This window comes from Marmota marmota, unplaced genomic scaffold, assembly GCF_001458135.2.
Source record: "Marmota marmota marmota unplaced genomic scaffold, marMar, whole genome shotgun sequence".
In the NCBI taxonomy this organism is placed as follows: Eukaryota; Metazoa; Chordata; class Mammalia; order Rodentia; family Sciuridae; genus Marmota; species Marmota marmota.
In genome coordinates this window covers 265,037-283,591 of record NW_026000078.1, presented here as the reverse complement: position 1 = coordinate 283,591, position 18,555 = coordinate 265,037, and the positions used below count along the sequence as shown (strand labels likewise).

General features: G+C 32.4%; 1 protein-coding gene across 2 annotated transcripts in view; it reads left to right on the top strand.

Moving 5' to 3' along the window:
- Sass6 (SAS-6 centriolar assembly protein) overlaps nt 1-18,555 on the top strand; it is a 45,441-nt gene that overhangs the window by 4,204 nt on the left and 22,682 nt on the right. For both annotated transcript variants that reach the window (XM_015502607.2, XM_048814609.1), the window contains exons 2-13: nt 2,653-2,713; nt 4,225-4,304; nt 5,271-5,375; nt 6,194-6,365; nt 6,983-7,048; nt 8,252-8,371; nt 12,200-12,391; nt 15,006-15,200; nt 15,304-15,393; nt 15,468-15,647; nt 16,073-16,154; nt 16,794-16,930. In XM_015502607.2, the coding sequence (XP_015358093.1) occupies nt 2,653-2,713; nt 4,225-4,304; nt 5,271-5,375; nt 6,194-6,365; nt 6,983-7,048; nt 8,252-8,371; nt 12,200-12,391; nt 15,006-15,200; nt 15,304-15,393; nt 15,468-15,647; nt 16,073-16,154; nt 16,794-16,930 (1,480 nt within the window). The remainder of the gene's footprint in view (nt 1-2,652; nt 2,714-4,224; nt 4,305-5,270; nt 5,376-6,193; nt 6,366-6,982; nt 7,049-8,251; nt 8,372-12,199; nt 12,392-15,005; nt 15,201-15,303; nt 15,394-15,467; nt 15,648-16,072; nt 16,155-16,793; nt 16,931-18,555) is intronic.

The window sequence follows — 18,555 nt, the reverse complement described above, 5'->3', positions numbered from 1 at the left end:
AAAAAAAAAAAAAAAAAAAAAAAAAAAAAAAAATCCACTCTGGTATGTTAGTTATGAAAGAATTATTGTTATTTTCTGAATTTTCTCATACTCTCTCTATACCATACTTTATTCCTGCTATTTTGTCTGCCTCAATGCTTTTTCTTTCATAATCTCCAAGGTGTATGTTAAATTTTTTCATTATAAGGATCTTTTAAAGTTGCCCAAGTTGAAAGTAATTATTCATTTATTAGCATGGTATACGTGAGACATCTGAGTTCTAATTTAGTCTTTGCAATGTGTCTTGTGTTCTTCCATAAAAATTGTTTTAGAATGATTTAAACTATTTGTTAAAGTAGATAAGATTATTGTTGTTAAATAAGATATGTAAATTGTCCACCAGGTACTCAGTTAATATTGGTAACCTTTCCCTTTTCATGAATTCATAAAATATAATCAGAAGCAAATCTGTGGAAAAGTGATTTAATCTGACCTCAATTTGAAAACATGGACCATGTTTGTTTCTGTTTGTATCCCTAGCACCAGGCATAGTAGCTGGCTAGAGTAGCTTTCATTTGTTTGAATTGAGAGGTTAAGATCACAGCTACTGGGTGACAGCAGTGGGCAAGAATCCAGTTTATCTAGTGTCTGAAGTTTAAGATGCTTTTTTAAATAAAAGAACACCTGTTCAAATCTACTACCTGGAGGATGTTATGTAGATTCATAGTATTCAGAGTGGGACACATACTGAGATGAGAAATACCTTCTATTGAGATTTATTTATTTGTTTTATATAGGTCTTTTGTCATTAACCATTATATAGAGAAAATAAGATTTGTGATTTCAGATAGGTATTTCTGAAAGCTCAGATTTTCCTACTTTTTTTTTTTTTTGTATTGGGGATTGAACCTAGAGGCACTTTACTACTGAACCACAGCCACACCTCTTTTTTTTTTTTTTAATCTTTTATTTTGAGACAGGGTCTGCTGCTTAGAGTCTCACTGAGTTGCTGAGTGAGACCCTAACTTGCTATCCTCCTGCCTTAGCCACTCGAGTTGCTGGGATTACCGGCATGCACCCTGGTGTCTTCTCTACAAGATATTTCTATGGTGTTATCAAAGTAAACATGGAGAATGTTTAATTTATGGATCTTGCCTCCATTTCCTTCCAACATCTAATACATATAGGCATTTTGAATATATGCAAGAATATAATTATATGATTGGTAAATTATCATATAAAGGACATTTAATTAAATAGATGTTTCTTGAATTTTTTTCCCTATAAATTATGAAGTCTGACATTGATTCTAAAACTGTGAAGCTGTAAAGCATAAAAAGTTGTCACAGTTCATATCACTATGGGAGTATGTTCTTGAATAAACTTAGAAAGATGAAAACCAAACATGAGATAATGACATTGTAGAACTAAAAAAATCCTCACAAACCATCTGATTGAATTTGCTTGTCTTACAAATTAGGAAGTTTTTTTCCTCCCAAGAAAGCTTAATTTAAGTGAAATTGAAGTGGTATTCTGATGTGTTTCACATGCATTGCTCTACAATACTAGAAAAATAGAAATACCATATTCTCATTTTAAAAGTAATTCTTTCTGTCTTTGTGGTGTAGAAGATCAGTGCTGCTATTACTTTTCAGATAACAGTTAAGTGTGGTAACATTTAACTTCCTCATATAAACTAATATTTAGCATTTACTCATATGTTCAGTAAAAAACTTAACAAGAATGACACATTTTAAAGGAATATACAGTTACCAATTAGAGGATAAAATATCTAAGCAGTTGAATTTTAGAGAATCGTTTCCAAGTTTTCCCATTAATACTCGATTCAATATTTATACTTTTTTTTTTCTGTAGTAGATAAGTAGTAGAATGTGGAAAAGTCTTAGTTTGTATATCTAAAAAACATGTATGTGTGCAGAAGAGTAGGGAGAATGTTATATTCTTCATTCTAATATTCATATTTCAAGTTTTTTATTTTCAGTACTGGGGATTTAATCCAGGGTTGTTTTTTTTTTTTAAACCACTGAGCCATGTCCCCAGTTCTTTCTTTATTTTTTTGAGAGACAGGGTCACGAAGTTGCTGAGGATGGCCTTGGCCTTTTACTTGTGATCCTCCTGCCTCAGCCTTTGGAGTCTCTGAGATTATAGGTGTGTACTACCCGGTCCAGCTACATTTTAAGTTTTTAAAATGTAATGTGTCATAAGTCAGTTCGATCACTTGAAATCCTATTTTTTTTCTTAATGAAAAAATGGTTTGTCTTTCAGTAGATGGTATTTTAGAATCAGGGCAGTATGTTTATATACCAGAGTGGTACCAGGCGTATTTGTTATCCCATTTATCCTGTTCCCCCATGTTACAGGTGAGAAAAATTTAGCTTTAAAAGCTACTAGGTTACCTAGTAGAAGAACAACAATAACAAACTTCAAATCCAGTGTGCTTTCTGAAAGTCTGTTCATTGGGCTGGGGATGTGGATGTAGAGTTCTTGCTTGGCATGCTCAAGGCAAGGTAATGGGTTTAATCCCCAGCACAGCAAAATAAGTAGAAAGTCTTGTGAAAAGTCTTGTGGCTTTTAAGACTTAAAAGTAGTTATGATGGTGATAACTTGTTTCATCTGAATATTTCTAACTGTTGGCATTGTCTTTTCATGTAGGAGAATAAATGTTAGAGTAAGCATTGAACTGCAATCAGTTTCTAATCCAGTTCATAGAAAGGTTAGTACTGCTTTTCAAAATGTGATAATTTCTGAATATTATAGATAATTATTTTGTTTTTTTCAAGAACGGGAGGTCTTCAGTTTTAGATCTTGCTTTTTAATTTTGGGCCATTTTGTAACTTTCAGTCTAAGATGGTGAAATCTACTGAGACAACTAGAATATAATTATATCATATATTTTTAAATCATACATGAAGAATTAGGGGTTGTGGTAACAATCTCCTTAGGTTTGCCCAGAACATTTAAAAGTTGCAAGGATATGTTCTGCTGCTTTAAAAAATTGGCATTTCATGCTATAAATGTGCGAACAGAATAAATTGAAGTACTAAAGAGATGTTCTTGAATCTTTACCTTTTGAAGAGAGGCACTTGGAACATTGGTTCCATCTTATCTTCAAAAGTAAGAGTCATTAACAGAGCTAAGGAAATAGACCAGAGGGCTAAGAAATACAGCATTTGCTTTCTCTGTTATAGGTTTCCCTGAACATATTTAAGGACCTAAGTAGTAGCTTTTGTTTTTGTTTTGTTTAATAATATCTTGGAGTGAATTTCAAGAAGTACTTCAGTAGAAGCTGCTTAACAATGGGGCATTATAAGGCAGAGCAAATATCTGAGTGATTAATTTTCCAGGGTGGAGATTATTGATTGCATTTTTGGTATTATTCCTTGTACCTGCTGAACCTCTTCATTTTCCTAGCTCTACTTATCAATGGCTTAGATTTTTCTAGGGCCCTAGCAGTTCCTTGGTAGTCATGAGTAGATTTTACTTCAAACTTATTCATAACCTGAATGCTTAGTGCTTTATTAGTCCCTGCTCATCTTGTAGTTACACCATATTTTCCTTGCATACATAATTTTGATGTCTGTTTCTGTCAGCATTGGCTGCTATAATGCTCTGCCACACTGTAAATTTGATAACCTGGGAAGTAGTCTTTATGAAAGGAACACACTTTGTTAGAAAAATGAAGACAGATGGGTTAGCCAGCTGGAGTAGGAGAGAATAGACCCTTAATAAGAATACCTGGCGGTACGTCACCCGATACTTATCTTTTACCTGAGCCTCAGAAGCTCCTTCCTTCTCTTGGATGGATGATTATTCCTCTCCTGTTGATACACTTATTGCTTATGAAATACCAGGTTAGTTAATTTAAGGGAAACAAAATATAATTGAATGCAGTATGTTCAGTGGTAAAGAATATTTTTGCCATTATGCTATAGTGCAGCAAAGACTCATCTAAATTTCCCTATGCCTCTGATAGGATTATATCCCTAAACTTTCAATTCCTAGTATTTAGTTTACTTTTACAGACCTCTCTAAGGCTTTCAAGTAGCAGAATATCTACTCCTGTTTAAGATTCTAAGTCTCTAAAGAACAATAAAAAATAAACAGCACCAGAAAACAAAGTTAACTGAAGTAATCATGGTAATATGTTGATCTTACTGGATAATTTTCCTTTCAAGAGGGAAGATTTTCTGAAAACATTTTTTTTTTTTTAAATCTTCTTTTTAGGATTTGGTTATTCGTCTGACTGATGATACAGATCCATTTTTTCTGTATAATCTTATTATATCTGAGGAAGATTTTCAAAGGTAAGTAATTTTTTTTCTGTTCTTATATTTAAAACTAGGAATAAGTTTCTCAGTTATATGAATGTATTTGTACTATTCTCTTTGAAACATACCTATTTAGAACTTTTAGTTATTCTGGGAATACTGGATTGTTTGTTGTACACTTGATTGCTGTGTTGCACGTCACTAAAACACTCAGGGGTCACTCCAGGGGAACTGGGCTGCACGAAATAACCACACAAGAGACAGAAATACCTTTTTCTTTGGGGATGCTGTGACGGCTCCTCTGACCTCAAGGGTCTGCAGAAGGAGAGAGAGAGAGAAAGCAAGTGCTGACCCCTTTTATTGAGGAGAAGACATTCAAATGAGGCAAAGGGTCAGGTTTTAAGGGGCTGAGTCTAGCTTCATGATGTCTGCTGTAGCAGGCTGACTGACATCTAGGAAGGCCACACCCAAAAGCAGGGGACACACAGAGGGCGTTTCCAAGGAACATTTTATCCCAAACAGGGCAAGGGGTAATATCACAAAGGAACAAGTGAGCATAGCTCAACCCATGGGGCTGTAGGAAGGCACACCCATGCAGGGAGACACATTTGTGTTTTCTTTACCTTCAAGATCTGGCTACCGTCTTCAGTTACTTAAAAGCAACCAGATCACAGGGTGACCTACAGTGCCTCAGCTGACCAGGAGGGGAAGCAAACGCTGATTACATGCTATGTCGGCCTCCCACACTTGATTAAGGATGTCTTTGAAAATAAATATTCATAGAATATCAGAAGTCTACATATAACAGCTCAGAAATTTCTAGCTTTGACTAAATTTCTGTACTTTTTTCTCTCATTAAGTAAATTCTATAAAATATAAATTCACTAGCTTAGTTCTTGATTATAATAGGTGTTTAGTAAAGAAAAAATCTTTTTGGGTATTAATTGTATAAAAGATAGTAATTAAATTTTTAAAAAAATTCTTTTCCTGTTTCTTATATAGTTTAAAATTCCAGCAAGGTCTTCTGGTAGACTTCTTAGCTTTCCCACAAAAATTTATAGATCTCCTTCAACAGTGTACTCAAGAACATGTTAAAGAAATTCCAAGGTAAGTTGCATGAGAATACTACATTATTAAACAAGATAGACGCCTTTGAAAGACGAGCTGATGGCAAAATATTTCCCATGAATTCTAAGTAACGCTATTTGTTTTAAAACTGGAGTAGGGATCCACTAAATTTCAAACTTTAAGGAGTCTTGATTAAAATCAGAAATATTTAACTATTAATTCTCATGTTTTGACAAAACCACTGAAGTTATCTAAAATATAGCATCAAGTATTTGCTTTTTTACTGATCTTGGAAAACAAGAAATATAAGATTTTGTATGTACATGTTCATATCTGGGGTGCTAATGCCTAAGCCATTTGCCATCAACCTTATATTGGTTTCATGAATTGATGATTTTTTTCAGTCATTTATTTCTATAGGAACTACAAAATGATGCTTTTCTAAATCTATCATTCTTTCTACGTTGGTATAATTCTTCTATCAACTTTGCCTTATCAAGCAGGGCTATTTGATGACTTTGCAAGTTCATATAGGAAAACATAAATGCTTGATTCATACTTTTAAATTGTTAGCTTTCATAGTTAGGAACTCGTAAACTGTTTACTCCTGTGGCATTCAATGAATTTTTGGTTTTAGGTTTTGCTTTCTGCCTTCTCACTATGAACTCAAGGACTTTTATATATTTACTGTGTTTTGTCAACCTTTCTCACCCCAACATCCCAACTTATCTTTTACCAGTGGGAGTCCTTTTACATTAGCCCCTATGATTTCAGTGTGCTCTCTTTTCTGGTCTTTCTAAGAAGAGGAGCTTCATTATTTCATTAGTTTGTTATAATGTGACATTTTCTTTTTAAAGGTTTTTGCTACAGTTAGTTTCTCCAGCAGCTATTTTGGATAATTCACCTGCATTTTTAAATGTGATAGAGACAAATCCTTTTAAGCATCTTACACATCTCTCACTAAAACTCTTACCTGGAAATGATGTGGAAATAAAGAAATTCCTAGCAGGTTGTTTGAAATGTAGTAAGGTAAGTTTTTCTTTTAAACTAGTTTTCAAAGTATTTTGATAAATCACTAAAGAGCTGCATTGATTGCCCTTATTTTTTGTTTTCTGAATAAAGGTTTGTTGCATGTAATGAACTTAGTTTGTTGTTTTTCATTTAGTTGAGGTACAGCAAGTATAGAACTAGACCAGAAATTGAGAAACTTAGGTCCCAGGATTTTTACTAGTGTTCTATAACCTTAGGCAGGCTACTTAAAACACTTGTGTCATGATTCCATCAGCTAGTATATATCTATGAGAATATCTACTCTAATGAGATTTTATATATATGAAAGTGTCTTGAATATTAAAAAGTGTAATAAGATATATGGCACAAGAATAATCATAGTGTTGCCACTTGAGAGTTTTTAGAAATTTTTTTACGTTAAATGTTATACATCAGTGCATTTCCACTGTAAATGGTGCATATAGATCATCTGGGGATCTTGTTAAAATGCAGATTCTGATTTAGAAAATCAGAGATTTTGTGTATCTAACAAGCTCTTAGGATGATGCCAGTGCTTATTTTACTATACTTTGAGTAGCAAGGCTACAGATGATTGAATTAAATTATAAACTGCACTATTTTATTTTTATAAATAGGAAGAAATATTATCATTGACACAATCACTAGATGATGTTACTAGACAACTGAACTTGACACAAAAGGTAATTCATATTTCATTTTGTCTTTGTAAGTCAGTCAGATATTGATTCTTAATTGCTTCTTGAATTAAGTCCATGCTTTATATTTTCTTTCAAAGTATTTTACCATTGAATTTCCCCTGCTTTTTGCTACCTTTCACCTACTAATTTCCTTAATGTCATGCTTTCTCCTTTATTTAATTCCACTAAAACCTTCTATCATCTCCAATATGACATGCTTTCTGTAATTCTTCATGAAATAAGATATTTAGTTTCTATCATATATTAGTTCTCTTCTCTCCTTTTATTCACCTCATTTCTTTGACTTAAAATGGCTTTTCAGTTCCTATGTTCTAAACCTTTCTTCCCTTGTGGTTAGAATTAATTCCTCTGCTGGGCTTCATCTCATTTCAGTTGTAGGTACTGCATTTTTGCCATTGGTCCTTTAAATTGACACATTTTCCCCAAATTACCTGATAAGCTGCATGGCTTCAGGCAGAAAATACTGGGGATCATGTTACTGCATTGTATGTATAAGAAATTAACTCCTCTTTATGAGTTGAGTGTTCCACCTAGGTTGCTTTACTTCTTTTTTTTTTTTTTTTAATTTTTATTGTTGGCTGTTCAAAACATTACATAGTTCTTGATATATCATATTTCACACTTTGATTCAAGTGGGTTATGAGCTCCCATTTTTACCCCATATACAGATTGCAGAATCACATCAGTTACACATCCATTGATTTACATATTGCCATACTAGTGTCTGTTGTGTTCTGCTGCCTTACCAGAATGCTTCTGGAGATTAAACCCAAGGGCACTCTACCACTGAACTACATTTCCAGCCCTTTTTATTTTAAGACAGGGTTTGCTAAGTTGCCCAGTCTGGCCTGGAACTTTCAGTCTTTCTCTTTCAAGTTTTCCCAGTAGCTGAGTTTACAGGAATGTGCCACCATTCCAGGCTAAGTGCTAGATATAATTAAAAGTTTAATTAAAGATAATTAAGCTCAATTTTGGGCCATTTGAGCTCTAAAATTCCTTTTATTCTAATCTTGATTCCCTCAAATATAAAACATCAAATATAAAAATATAAAAAAGGTTTGAGTATGTTTTGACAAGTTGAAATTTCACTTTCTTTAATACCCTTTTAAGTATTGCCGTGTGTTATTCAGAAGTGTAAAATATTCGGGAGATTATCTTAATATTTTGTACCAAATTCTAATATAGACATTATCAGAAAAAATACAAGAATTAGAAAAGTTACGGAATGAATGGGAATCACACACAGCATCATTGACAAATAAGCATTCTCAAGAACTGACGAATGAGAAGGAAAAGGCTTTACAGGTAAGAATATTAGAAGTAACTGGAAAAATAAATTTTTATTGCTGTTGATTTTGTTAATTATAAAAGTAATAAATGCTTGCTTTAAATTGTTCAAGCATTATGAAGTATATAAAAATTGAAAGTTTATCTTTCAAACTTAAACTAAAAGATAATTTATAAACATTTTGATGTGACTTTTCTGAACTTTTCTCTGCATGTGTAAATAATATGTGACTTGTAAATATTTGTTTATTTATACTAATGCAAATTATAATTATAGATATATGTGCACACATGGTGAGTTTAATTTTGTTCTGTATTATTGAAGTCTTATTAGATATATAGATTATAGCCTTTTTCACTTTGCCTGAGATAATTCTATCAGTTCAGATATTACTTTTTAGTGGCCGCATAGTATTCATCGAATATAATGTTATCTACTTACTGGAGGATATATAACTGCTTTGATATTTTGGCTATTACGAACAATAGTGCAGTGGACATTCTTTGTTGAGATTGCAATATAGCTATATAAAATATTGAGGGATACTGTAAATTTGCCACTCAAAAAAGTTATACTAAATATAATCCCTAAGATAATTATTTCCTTATTATTATTATTATTATTATTAACCTTATTATTTGAAACCTGATAGGTATCACGGTAGTACTTTGTTTTGATTTACATTTCTTAGATTTAGAGGGAATATAAGCAACCTTTAACATGACTTTTGATGATTTTTATTTTGAGGATTACCTTTTAATATCTTTTGTTCCCTTTTGTTGTGTAATTATCATTTTCTATTGCTGTGTAGTGTGACATCTTTCTTCTGTTTTTATAGCTTTTTTATTTATTTTATTTTATTTTTAAAGAGAGAGAGAAGAGAGAGAGAGAATTTTTTTTAATATAGTTTTTCGGCGGACACAACATCTTTGTTTGTATGTGGTGCTGAGGACCGAACCCGGGCCGCACGCGTGCCAGGCGCTACTGCTTGAGCCACATCCCCAGCCCCTGTTTTATAGCTTTTTTAATACTAAAATTTTTTATTCACTTTACCAGATGTTTGCACTTGAGGGTACAGATGATTTTTTTTTATGTGTAACTTTCACCAAAATTAAGATTTGGAAAATTGTACTACCCGTCTAGGTTCCCCTGTGTGCTTTCCTGACTTATATAATACTCTTGTAGAAGGTCATCACTTATCTGACTTCTGTCATTATTGGTTAGTTTTGCCTGTTCATACTTATTTCTCATGCTTTTAAAAAACAATATATACTGGGTTGGGTTTGTGGCCCAGTGATAGCGCATTCGTTTGGCATGTGTGAGGCATTGGGTTTGATCCTCAGCACCACATAAAAATAAATAAATAAAGGTATTGTGTCCATCTACAACTAAAAAAATATTTAAAAGAAAGCAATATATGAGTTGTCTTAATTATTTTTACAATAATTTCTTTATATTAATAGTAGATTTTCTGTGAGGAAAGTCCTAGCAACAAGTAGAATCACCCTTCTTTTATGTATTATTATTATTTAAAAAAAATTTTTTTAGTTATACATAGACACAATATTTTTATTTTGTTTATTTATTTTTACGTGGTATTAAGGATTGAACCCACTGAGCCACAGCCCCAGTCCTGTATTATTTTCTTGATCCTACTTATTTACTTTTCTTTTTCATAGAATTTTCTATTAATGTTTGTTTTTCAATTCTTATAAATCCATCCCGCAAATATTTTTCTGCATCTGATGTTCTCCTAAAACTACTGTGTGCCCTAAGACTATATAGGATAGTCTTTTAATTTGTTCTAATTAGTTATACATGACAGAATACATTTTGACACATTGTACACAAATGGAGCACAACTTCTCATTCCTCTGGCTGTGCAAGGTGCAGAATCACACTGGTTGTGTAATCATACATGTATATAGGGTAATAATGTCCATTTCATTCCACCATCTTTCCCACCCGCTTTCCTTCCCTCCCTCCCCTCTGTCCAATCCAAAGTTACTCCATTGTTCCCTACTCACCCCCCATAGGATATTCTTTTGACAAATATGCTTTTACCTGTACAAATTATCCCTTTTTCATTGGGTTTTATTATTTTCCTGAAGCTATCCTGCCAAAGATTAATCTTCCAGAATGGAAATGATTTTTCTTATTTTTTTTTTCTAAAAAGTTCAAATGATTCAGAAGTAAACATATATATACTTTGTAATCCTATCACTCATTCTTTTTCTTTCTTTAGAAAAGGACTGCAATAAAATCATTATTTGTACTGCACTTGTCCTCTATTGATTGTCTTTAATGTCTTCATAGGCTTATTCTAGTTTTTTCTTCATGATTACTTGTTCAGTATTTTACATGATGGTATTTTCATTTTTATATGGGCTCCTTTCTGGTTTTTATGTCATTTGCCCTTTCTCTCCAAAAATGAGGGACTCCCTAAAGTAGTAATTGTAAGAGTCTCAGAATATTTTATGAAAGAGGAGTTCTCCTACACTACTGATAAGAATTTGAATGGGAACAAGTTTTCTGGAATGTTATTTTTTAATATTTTTATTTTTATTTTGGTACTCGAGATTGAACCCATGGGTGCTTTACCAGTGAGCTCCATCTTCAGCCCTTTTTATTTTTTTGAGACAGGTGTTACTAAGTTGCTTAGGACCTTGCCAAATTGCTGAGGCTACCCTTGAACTTGCTAACCTCCTGCATCTCGGGGATTACATTCGTGAGCCTCCACACCTGGCCAGTCTTGTAACTTTATTAGGTTTTTTTTTTGTTGTTGTTTATATTCTCCAATCTGTAATTTGATTATGAGAAACTAATTTTGATTTTGGATTTCAGATCTATGATTAATACAGTTTTACTTCTAATTGTGAAAAACTGGAAACTAAAATGTCTATATTGGAGCAGGGGTTAGGTGAATTATCAGTAGCCACGGCATGAAATATTTACAAAGGGAGAACATGTAAATTGTACAGGAATAAAAAACATGGTTAAATTGTGTACATATCTTGATTTTGTTTCATAAATTTGAATATGTGTATTTTGCATAAATGTGGGATGTTAATATGAATATATAAATGACAAGAAAGGAATATTCCAAAATATTTAAGAGTGACTCCTTGTATAGGATTATATGTTATCTGTAATACCCATTGTGCCTTTAAGAATGTATATATCTTTCAAAATCAAAAAAATGTGCTTTCTTTTTAAAAAGATTTTTGAATTTGGTAGTGTTCATTAATAGATAGTGTGGTATGATTGGAACAGGCATCAGAGATTGCATCATTACAACTATGTTCACATTTTATAGTTGATAAAATATAACTACTGACTATGAGATTGGACCAGTGATTAAAACTGGCCATTTTTACAGTTACAGATATTTTTCCATTATAAAACATATATATATATATATATATATATATATATATATATATATACACACACATATATATACATATATATATATACTGATTGTTAAGAACTGAAACAATACTGTGGTGCTTTAAGCAGTAGTTTTTCTTTAGTGCAAATATGTTCATGCTAGATGTACATTTTTTTGTTTTCTTTTTTTACTTAATCATATATCATTCTTCCCTTAACTTAATGATCATTACTTCCAAACATGTGAGTTTAAGAGAAGTAGAAATTATGAACAAGATCACAATGGTAGATTTGCTTTTATTGGTGTACTTTCTCCTTCTGGAAAACCATAATTGAAAATAGACCTTTTTAAAAACAGGAAACCTAATAACTTTAAAGAAGAAATTGGGGTTATTTTTCTTCAAATCTTTGCATATATTTGTGATTTTTTAAAATTTATTTTTATTCAATAATAGGTACAGGTTCAATATCAACAGCAGCATGAACAACAGAAAAAAGATTTAGAAATCCTCCATCAACGAAATATCCACCAGCTACAGAACAGATTGTCAGAGTTAGAGGCACTTAATAAAGACCTAACTGAAAGGAAATATAAAGGAGACTCCAATATTAGAGAACTTAAAGCAAAACTTTCTGGTGTTGAAGAGGTATGTTGGCTTCTACCCCTGCATCCTAATTTGGTCACTTTATTTTAATTTGGTTACTTATATTACTTATGTGGATGGGGTTCTCTGGATGTACCACAAAGATCTTTTATGGTGTTAGGATAATCATTTCAGATAAATGCAAAATGACTGAAATTTGATAAAAAGAGCTAACTTAGACAGAATTGAGGTAGGCTTGGATATCTTTAGTTAGGAACTAGAGGATTAGTTCTTTGGCACATCTTTCTGATTTTTCAGTATATATTTTTTAAAAAAGATTTTTTTAGTTGTTGATGGACAAAATACCTTTATTTTATTTGTGTTTATTTTTATGTGGTGCCAGGGATCGAACCCAGTGCTTCATATATGCTAGGCAAGTGCTCTACCACTGAGCCACAGCCCCAGCCCCAATTTTTCAGTATATTTTTAATAGTAGTGTCTTTATCTCATGGGGTATTCAGTGTGACAGGACTAATTCTTTCCTTCAGCCTACATAATATATCAGACAATTATATGAGGCTTAGTGTTCCGTAATAGTAGTGATAATGGTAAAGGTAATAATAGCTAATGTTTACCAAGTATTTAATATGTGATGGTTACTACTTGAGTGCTTTGTGTACCTTCACTCAATTCTTAAAATTCTTTTGGTGCTGTTATTATCCCTGTTTTATAAGTTACAGAGGGGTTAAGTAACTTACCTAAGGAAGATAGTTTCTTACCTAGCATTATTATGCATTATTATCACATGAGTTATCAGAAAGTATATGTAGTTGTTTTTTGGGTTTTTTTTTTTTTTGTTGTTGTTGTTTTTGAGATAGGTTCTCACTATGTTTCCCAGGCTGGTCTTCAGCGTCTTATCTCAAATGATCCTTTGGCCTCAGCTTCCCAAATAGCTAGGGCTTGAGGTATACACTACTATGCTTGGCTTGTAGATATTTTTGATACCTCTTATTTCTTTTTTTTTCTTTCTTTTTAATATGGTGCTGGGGATTGAACCCAGGGCCTTGTGCATGCAAGGCAAGCACTCTACCAACTGAGCTATATCTCTAGCCCCTGGCTTGTAGATATCTTTAGTTTATTGTATTTAACAGCAAAGAGAACCAGACTTAATTTCAGTAGTCAGTTATGCCAAGAAGCTCTAAAGATTTACTGATTTTATGTTCAGATCCTCATAAGAGTTCTGCCTTGACAATAGATGTCCAATTATTTTCACCTACACCCTTCGACCTTTTATGCTAGTTAGTAAAACATTTCATACTTCATGCACGGTGCACTGGGAGTCTAATTGCTTCATTATAATGCTATATAATTTTTTCTATCTCAGTCCTGAAACTGGATAGTATATTAATAGTCTTCATTATGTTGTTTTTTTAAATATGATCCAAACAAAGTATTTCTTCCAAGATTTGCAAAATGCTTACAAATTATGAGGCTTGGGAACTTTTTTTTTTAATCTCTGAGTATTCAGTTACCTAATTATTTAAAATTACATTTTTAGATATTAATACCCTTAACTAATAATTACTACTATCTGAGTATCTACTTTGTGCCAGTCAATGTTAGGCAGTTTATATAAGGATTCTTGTGAAGATTAAATGAAATAATTTATGAAGCATTTGTTTATAATTTCTGTTTTATAAATGAGAAAATGGAGACTTAGGGTGGTTAAGTTATTCCCAAGATCACACTATAGGGAAGCCCCAGTTTGAGTTCAAATTGATTTGATGTCAAAGTTTGTGCTCCTAAAACCATCATAGTATAATACTATAAAATTATCTTTTAGGACTGGGGGTGTAGCCCAGCGGTAGAGTGCTTGCCTGGCATGTGCAAAGACCTGTGCTCTATCCACAGCATCACACACACACACACACACAAAAAGTCTTTAAAATTTTTGTTAGAAACTGTAACTAAGAATACTACATAGTAGATTTTTGTGTACTAGCTACAATCGGGTTGATATTAGCTGATTGAGAAGTGGCCTGTAGATTTTTAAAAAAATCTATTTCTAATGATTATCATTTGCCTATTTTTGTTTTAGAGTGTGAACAAACAGAAAGTCCAGAAACATTATTTATTGAGGTGAAAAGATACTTGTAATATGGGGAGAAGGTAGATCATAAAACTGAGTAGGGGATGTGACTGGATAGTAGAGCGCTTGCCTTACATCCATGAAGCCCTGGGTTCAATCCCTGGCACCAGAAAAACTACTGAGCAGTATGAGCTTTTTTCGTTTTTTTGAGGAGAGGGGGAAAAAGCACCATAAGCAACAGAGAAAAATACTAACTCATAGCTGTCACCTGTGGCTACTTTTAAAACGAGTTGGGAAGATATCACAATACTCTTGTTAAATGTTTTTAAAAGTTGTAGTAATTTATTTATAAATTGGGATTTTTTTTTACTTTGATATTATAGAATTACTCATGTATTTTATTATAATCATATAATTCATACATACCATTGGAGATTTTTATGTCTTTTAAAGAAAATATCTATTAGAATTTTAAAATTATTAAGTACATTTTTGATATTTTCAATGTCTTAATTAAAACATAATTATTACCAGACTAGCCAGTTTCCTTTTTGTCATAATGTGTAATTTCTGTTTTTCTACCCTAAGGAGCTGCAACGAACTAAGCAAGAAGTCCTCTCTTTGCAAAGAGAGAATTCTACATTAGATGCTGAATGCCATGAGAAAGAAAAGCATATTAATCAGCTACAAACAAAAGTGGCAGTTTTAGAACAAGAAATCAAGGATAAAGATCAACTTGTTTTAAGAACAAAAGAAGCATTTGATACAATCCAGGAACAAAAGGTCTTTAAATTTTTTTCTAAAGAAATTGACGAGCACATTTAGAGTGATGCTTTATCAAGAAACATAAATGCCCTAATTATTCATGTCTTTAAAAAAAAATCAGGTGGCTTTAGAAGAAAGTGGTGAGAAGAATCAGGTACAACTGGGAAAACTTGAAACTACGATAAAATCATTATCAGCAGAACTTCTGAAGGTTTGTTTTAAAAAATAATAGAATGTTGATAGTTTATTGGATTGTAGAGATTTACATATGGAGCTCTTTTACAGGCAAATGAAATTATCAAGAAGTTACAGGGGGATTTGAAAACCCTAATGGGCAAATTGAAACTGAAGAATACAGTTACTGTTCAGCAAGAAAAACTCTTGGCTGAGAAGGAGGAAAAATTACAAAAGGAACAAAAGGAACTACAAGATGTTGGACAGTCTCTTCGAGTTAAGGAGCAAGAGGTAATTAATATTTTTTTGTTACTATTTTGTTTACAAAGTATAGTAAACTTCTTCAGATATTATTTTTAAAATTTCTGTTTTGTTATAGTAGAGAATGGGCTTTGGCCTTATTTCATTTATTTTTCTTAAACATAAAATCACATCTACATTCAACAGATGTTAATAACCTATTTCAGTTTGAAAAGTTATCATAACTCAGATATCTTAATTGCTCATTTATGATCAGAATATATGGGTAGTTGTCATTATGTGTGTGAGTTTATGTATATACACACATACACCTAAATATTTGATCACATAGTTGAGCTAATTCCTTTATTCTCATTTAATAGTATTAGTAGTAATCACTTAGTTTAGTAATAGTTTCTTCAATTTTTATTTTAACCTTTATTTTGTTTGACTTACTATGAGGATTGACGTTTCAGGTATGCAAATTACAAGAACAATTAGAGGCTACAGTTCAAAAACTTGAGGAAAGCAAACAGCTTCTAAAAAATAATGAAAAGTGTAAGTATATTATATTTTTATGTAAATGAGTTTTGTTTTATTCTTAAGCTAGAAATTTTATTTGAATTTATTAAAATATAGGTAAATTCAGATTTTGCTTTATATGAAAATTTCTACTTTAAATAAAGCTTATGTCTTTGCTGTAGTAAATTATATTATCTGGTGCCTATAAAACAATTATTGTTAAAACAAAAACTGTATTATGTGTCAGTGACCCAAAACTAATGGTGTTGAAAATATTGCCTGTAATTTATTGTTTAGATTCCTCACTACTTTTTTTTTTTAAAAATTGCTGTTAACCTAATAGTGGTAACATGAATTATTTGAATTATAAGATTTTTTTTTCATTAGCATTTTCTCAGTTGGTAGAACTGGATATCATACATAAAATTGTGAACTTTAATAAAACTGTAAGATACCATTTTAGAAGCAAAACCTCTTAATATAGAGGAGCAGAAATATGTGCTTCTTAGAGTAAGAGAATAAAATAAGAATCTGATTGTAAAAGTTTAGATGAACCAGTGTTGTTCAACTGTGATGTCAGTTGTAAAAACTTAAAAAGCTTAAGGTATTTAAACATTTAAAATGATTAGAAAACTAAAAACTGTCAAAAGTTTTTTTACCTTTTTGTTTTCTAAGTAATCACATGGTTAAATAAAGAACTAAATGAAAATCAGCTAGTAAGAAAGCAAGATGTGTTGGGACCTTCTACCACTCCTCCTGCACATTCCAGCAACAACACAATCAGAAGTGGAATTTCTCCTAACCTGAATGTGGTAAGGTATTAGTGACTTTCCTGAACAGAAGTATTCCCAGTTTGTTAGGAAGTCTCTGTGACTTAAGATACTGGTACTAATACAGTCTGAAGTCCTACTTGAAGAACAGCATAAGCTGCCCTTGGAAGTGGGACATAGGCATACTTGCTCTTAACAAAGAGGCTGTATTTCAAGGGCACACTTCTTTGTAAGATTTCACTGGGTATAGCAATCATTTTTGAACGTACCAAAGTAATGCCAGATATGCTAAAAACTTTAAAACATGTATACATGGACACACCCTCAAAACATTTAGATGACTTTAAGAAGAAAAAAATTCAGGGTTTGGGCTCAAGTGTGCAACTACAATGAAAAAAAACTCAACTGAATTCTAGCTGCAAAAGAAAAAAGTGGGGGCAGGGATGAGAAAAGAAGGTTCTGTTATCAGCTCTAGAGGCTAGAATAAACTCTTGAGATATAAGCTTTCTAGTTTCCAGAATTGGGTCATTTGCTTTTTCTGGGCAAGGAATAAGAGGGGAGAATAAAAAAAGCAGCTCTTTATATACAAAAGGTGTCTCAGTATTATCATGTGGCTAGGTCTTGGTGCTACTAGAAACTTGCCTAATACTCATAAGTAATCCTTAGGCTCTCCTGTTGAACACAATTTCACAGAATATCAACATCAGACAAGGTCACTCTATACACATAATGAATCAAGACAAAATGAGAATACTTTGTAAATCATGTCTACATAGATTAAAATATCTACATTGCTAAACCACAAAGATGGTCAAGCATCGTTGAGTCCTGGCTAACATGAATGACTGTTACTTTTTGAACCAGTTATAGCTTTAGCCATCACGCATTCCCCCTCCTTTATTAGGTGGGATTTATTTAGGTATCCAGTCATACATTTTTCCTTACTTCCTAATAGCATTGAATCCATAGCAAATTTCCACTTTCCTAAACTTTCACTTAAATTGCCCAATGTGCCTGGATCCAATAAATAAATCCTTTTTAGCACACTGTTACTAAAACTCCCTATGGTTCCTAAAGGTCTGCAGTTTCCTTCGTTTCAAGGAGTTAATTTATAAATATAGTTTTTATACCTTTGGGTGTTTTTCTGGTGCTCTCTGACTGGAGGGCATTGGCAGAAAACATAAAACATAAAATTCAAATAAGCATTTGAATTTTATTTATTATTATTATTGTTTGGTACCACTGAGCCACAACCGCAGCCCTATTTTGTATTTTATTTAGGGACAGGGTTGTTTAGTGTCTCGATTTTGCTGAGGCTGGCTTTTTCCCAATCCTCGTGACTCAGCCTCCCAAGCTGCTGGGATTACAAGCGTGTACCACTGTACCTGGCACCTATTTGAATTTTTAATCTACTCTGATAAATTGTACTTAGCGTCTAAAACAGAAAAAGGATTGCTGTTAAATTGGGAAATGGCGCATAAGGAAGTACCTGGACCTGAATTACAAATTTGAAAAAAATTCATAGGCTTAACCTGAATGACTGAAGATAAATAACTGTGAGAAGGATGTTTATGTTGTACAGCCACTGGTGTACACAGTTGCTTTTTGATTAGTATTTTTATTGTGTGTTGCATGGAATTGAACCCAGGGCCTCAAGCATGCTAAGT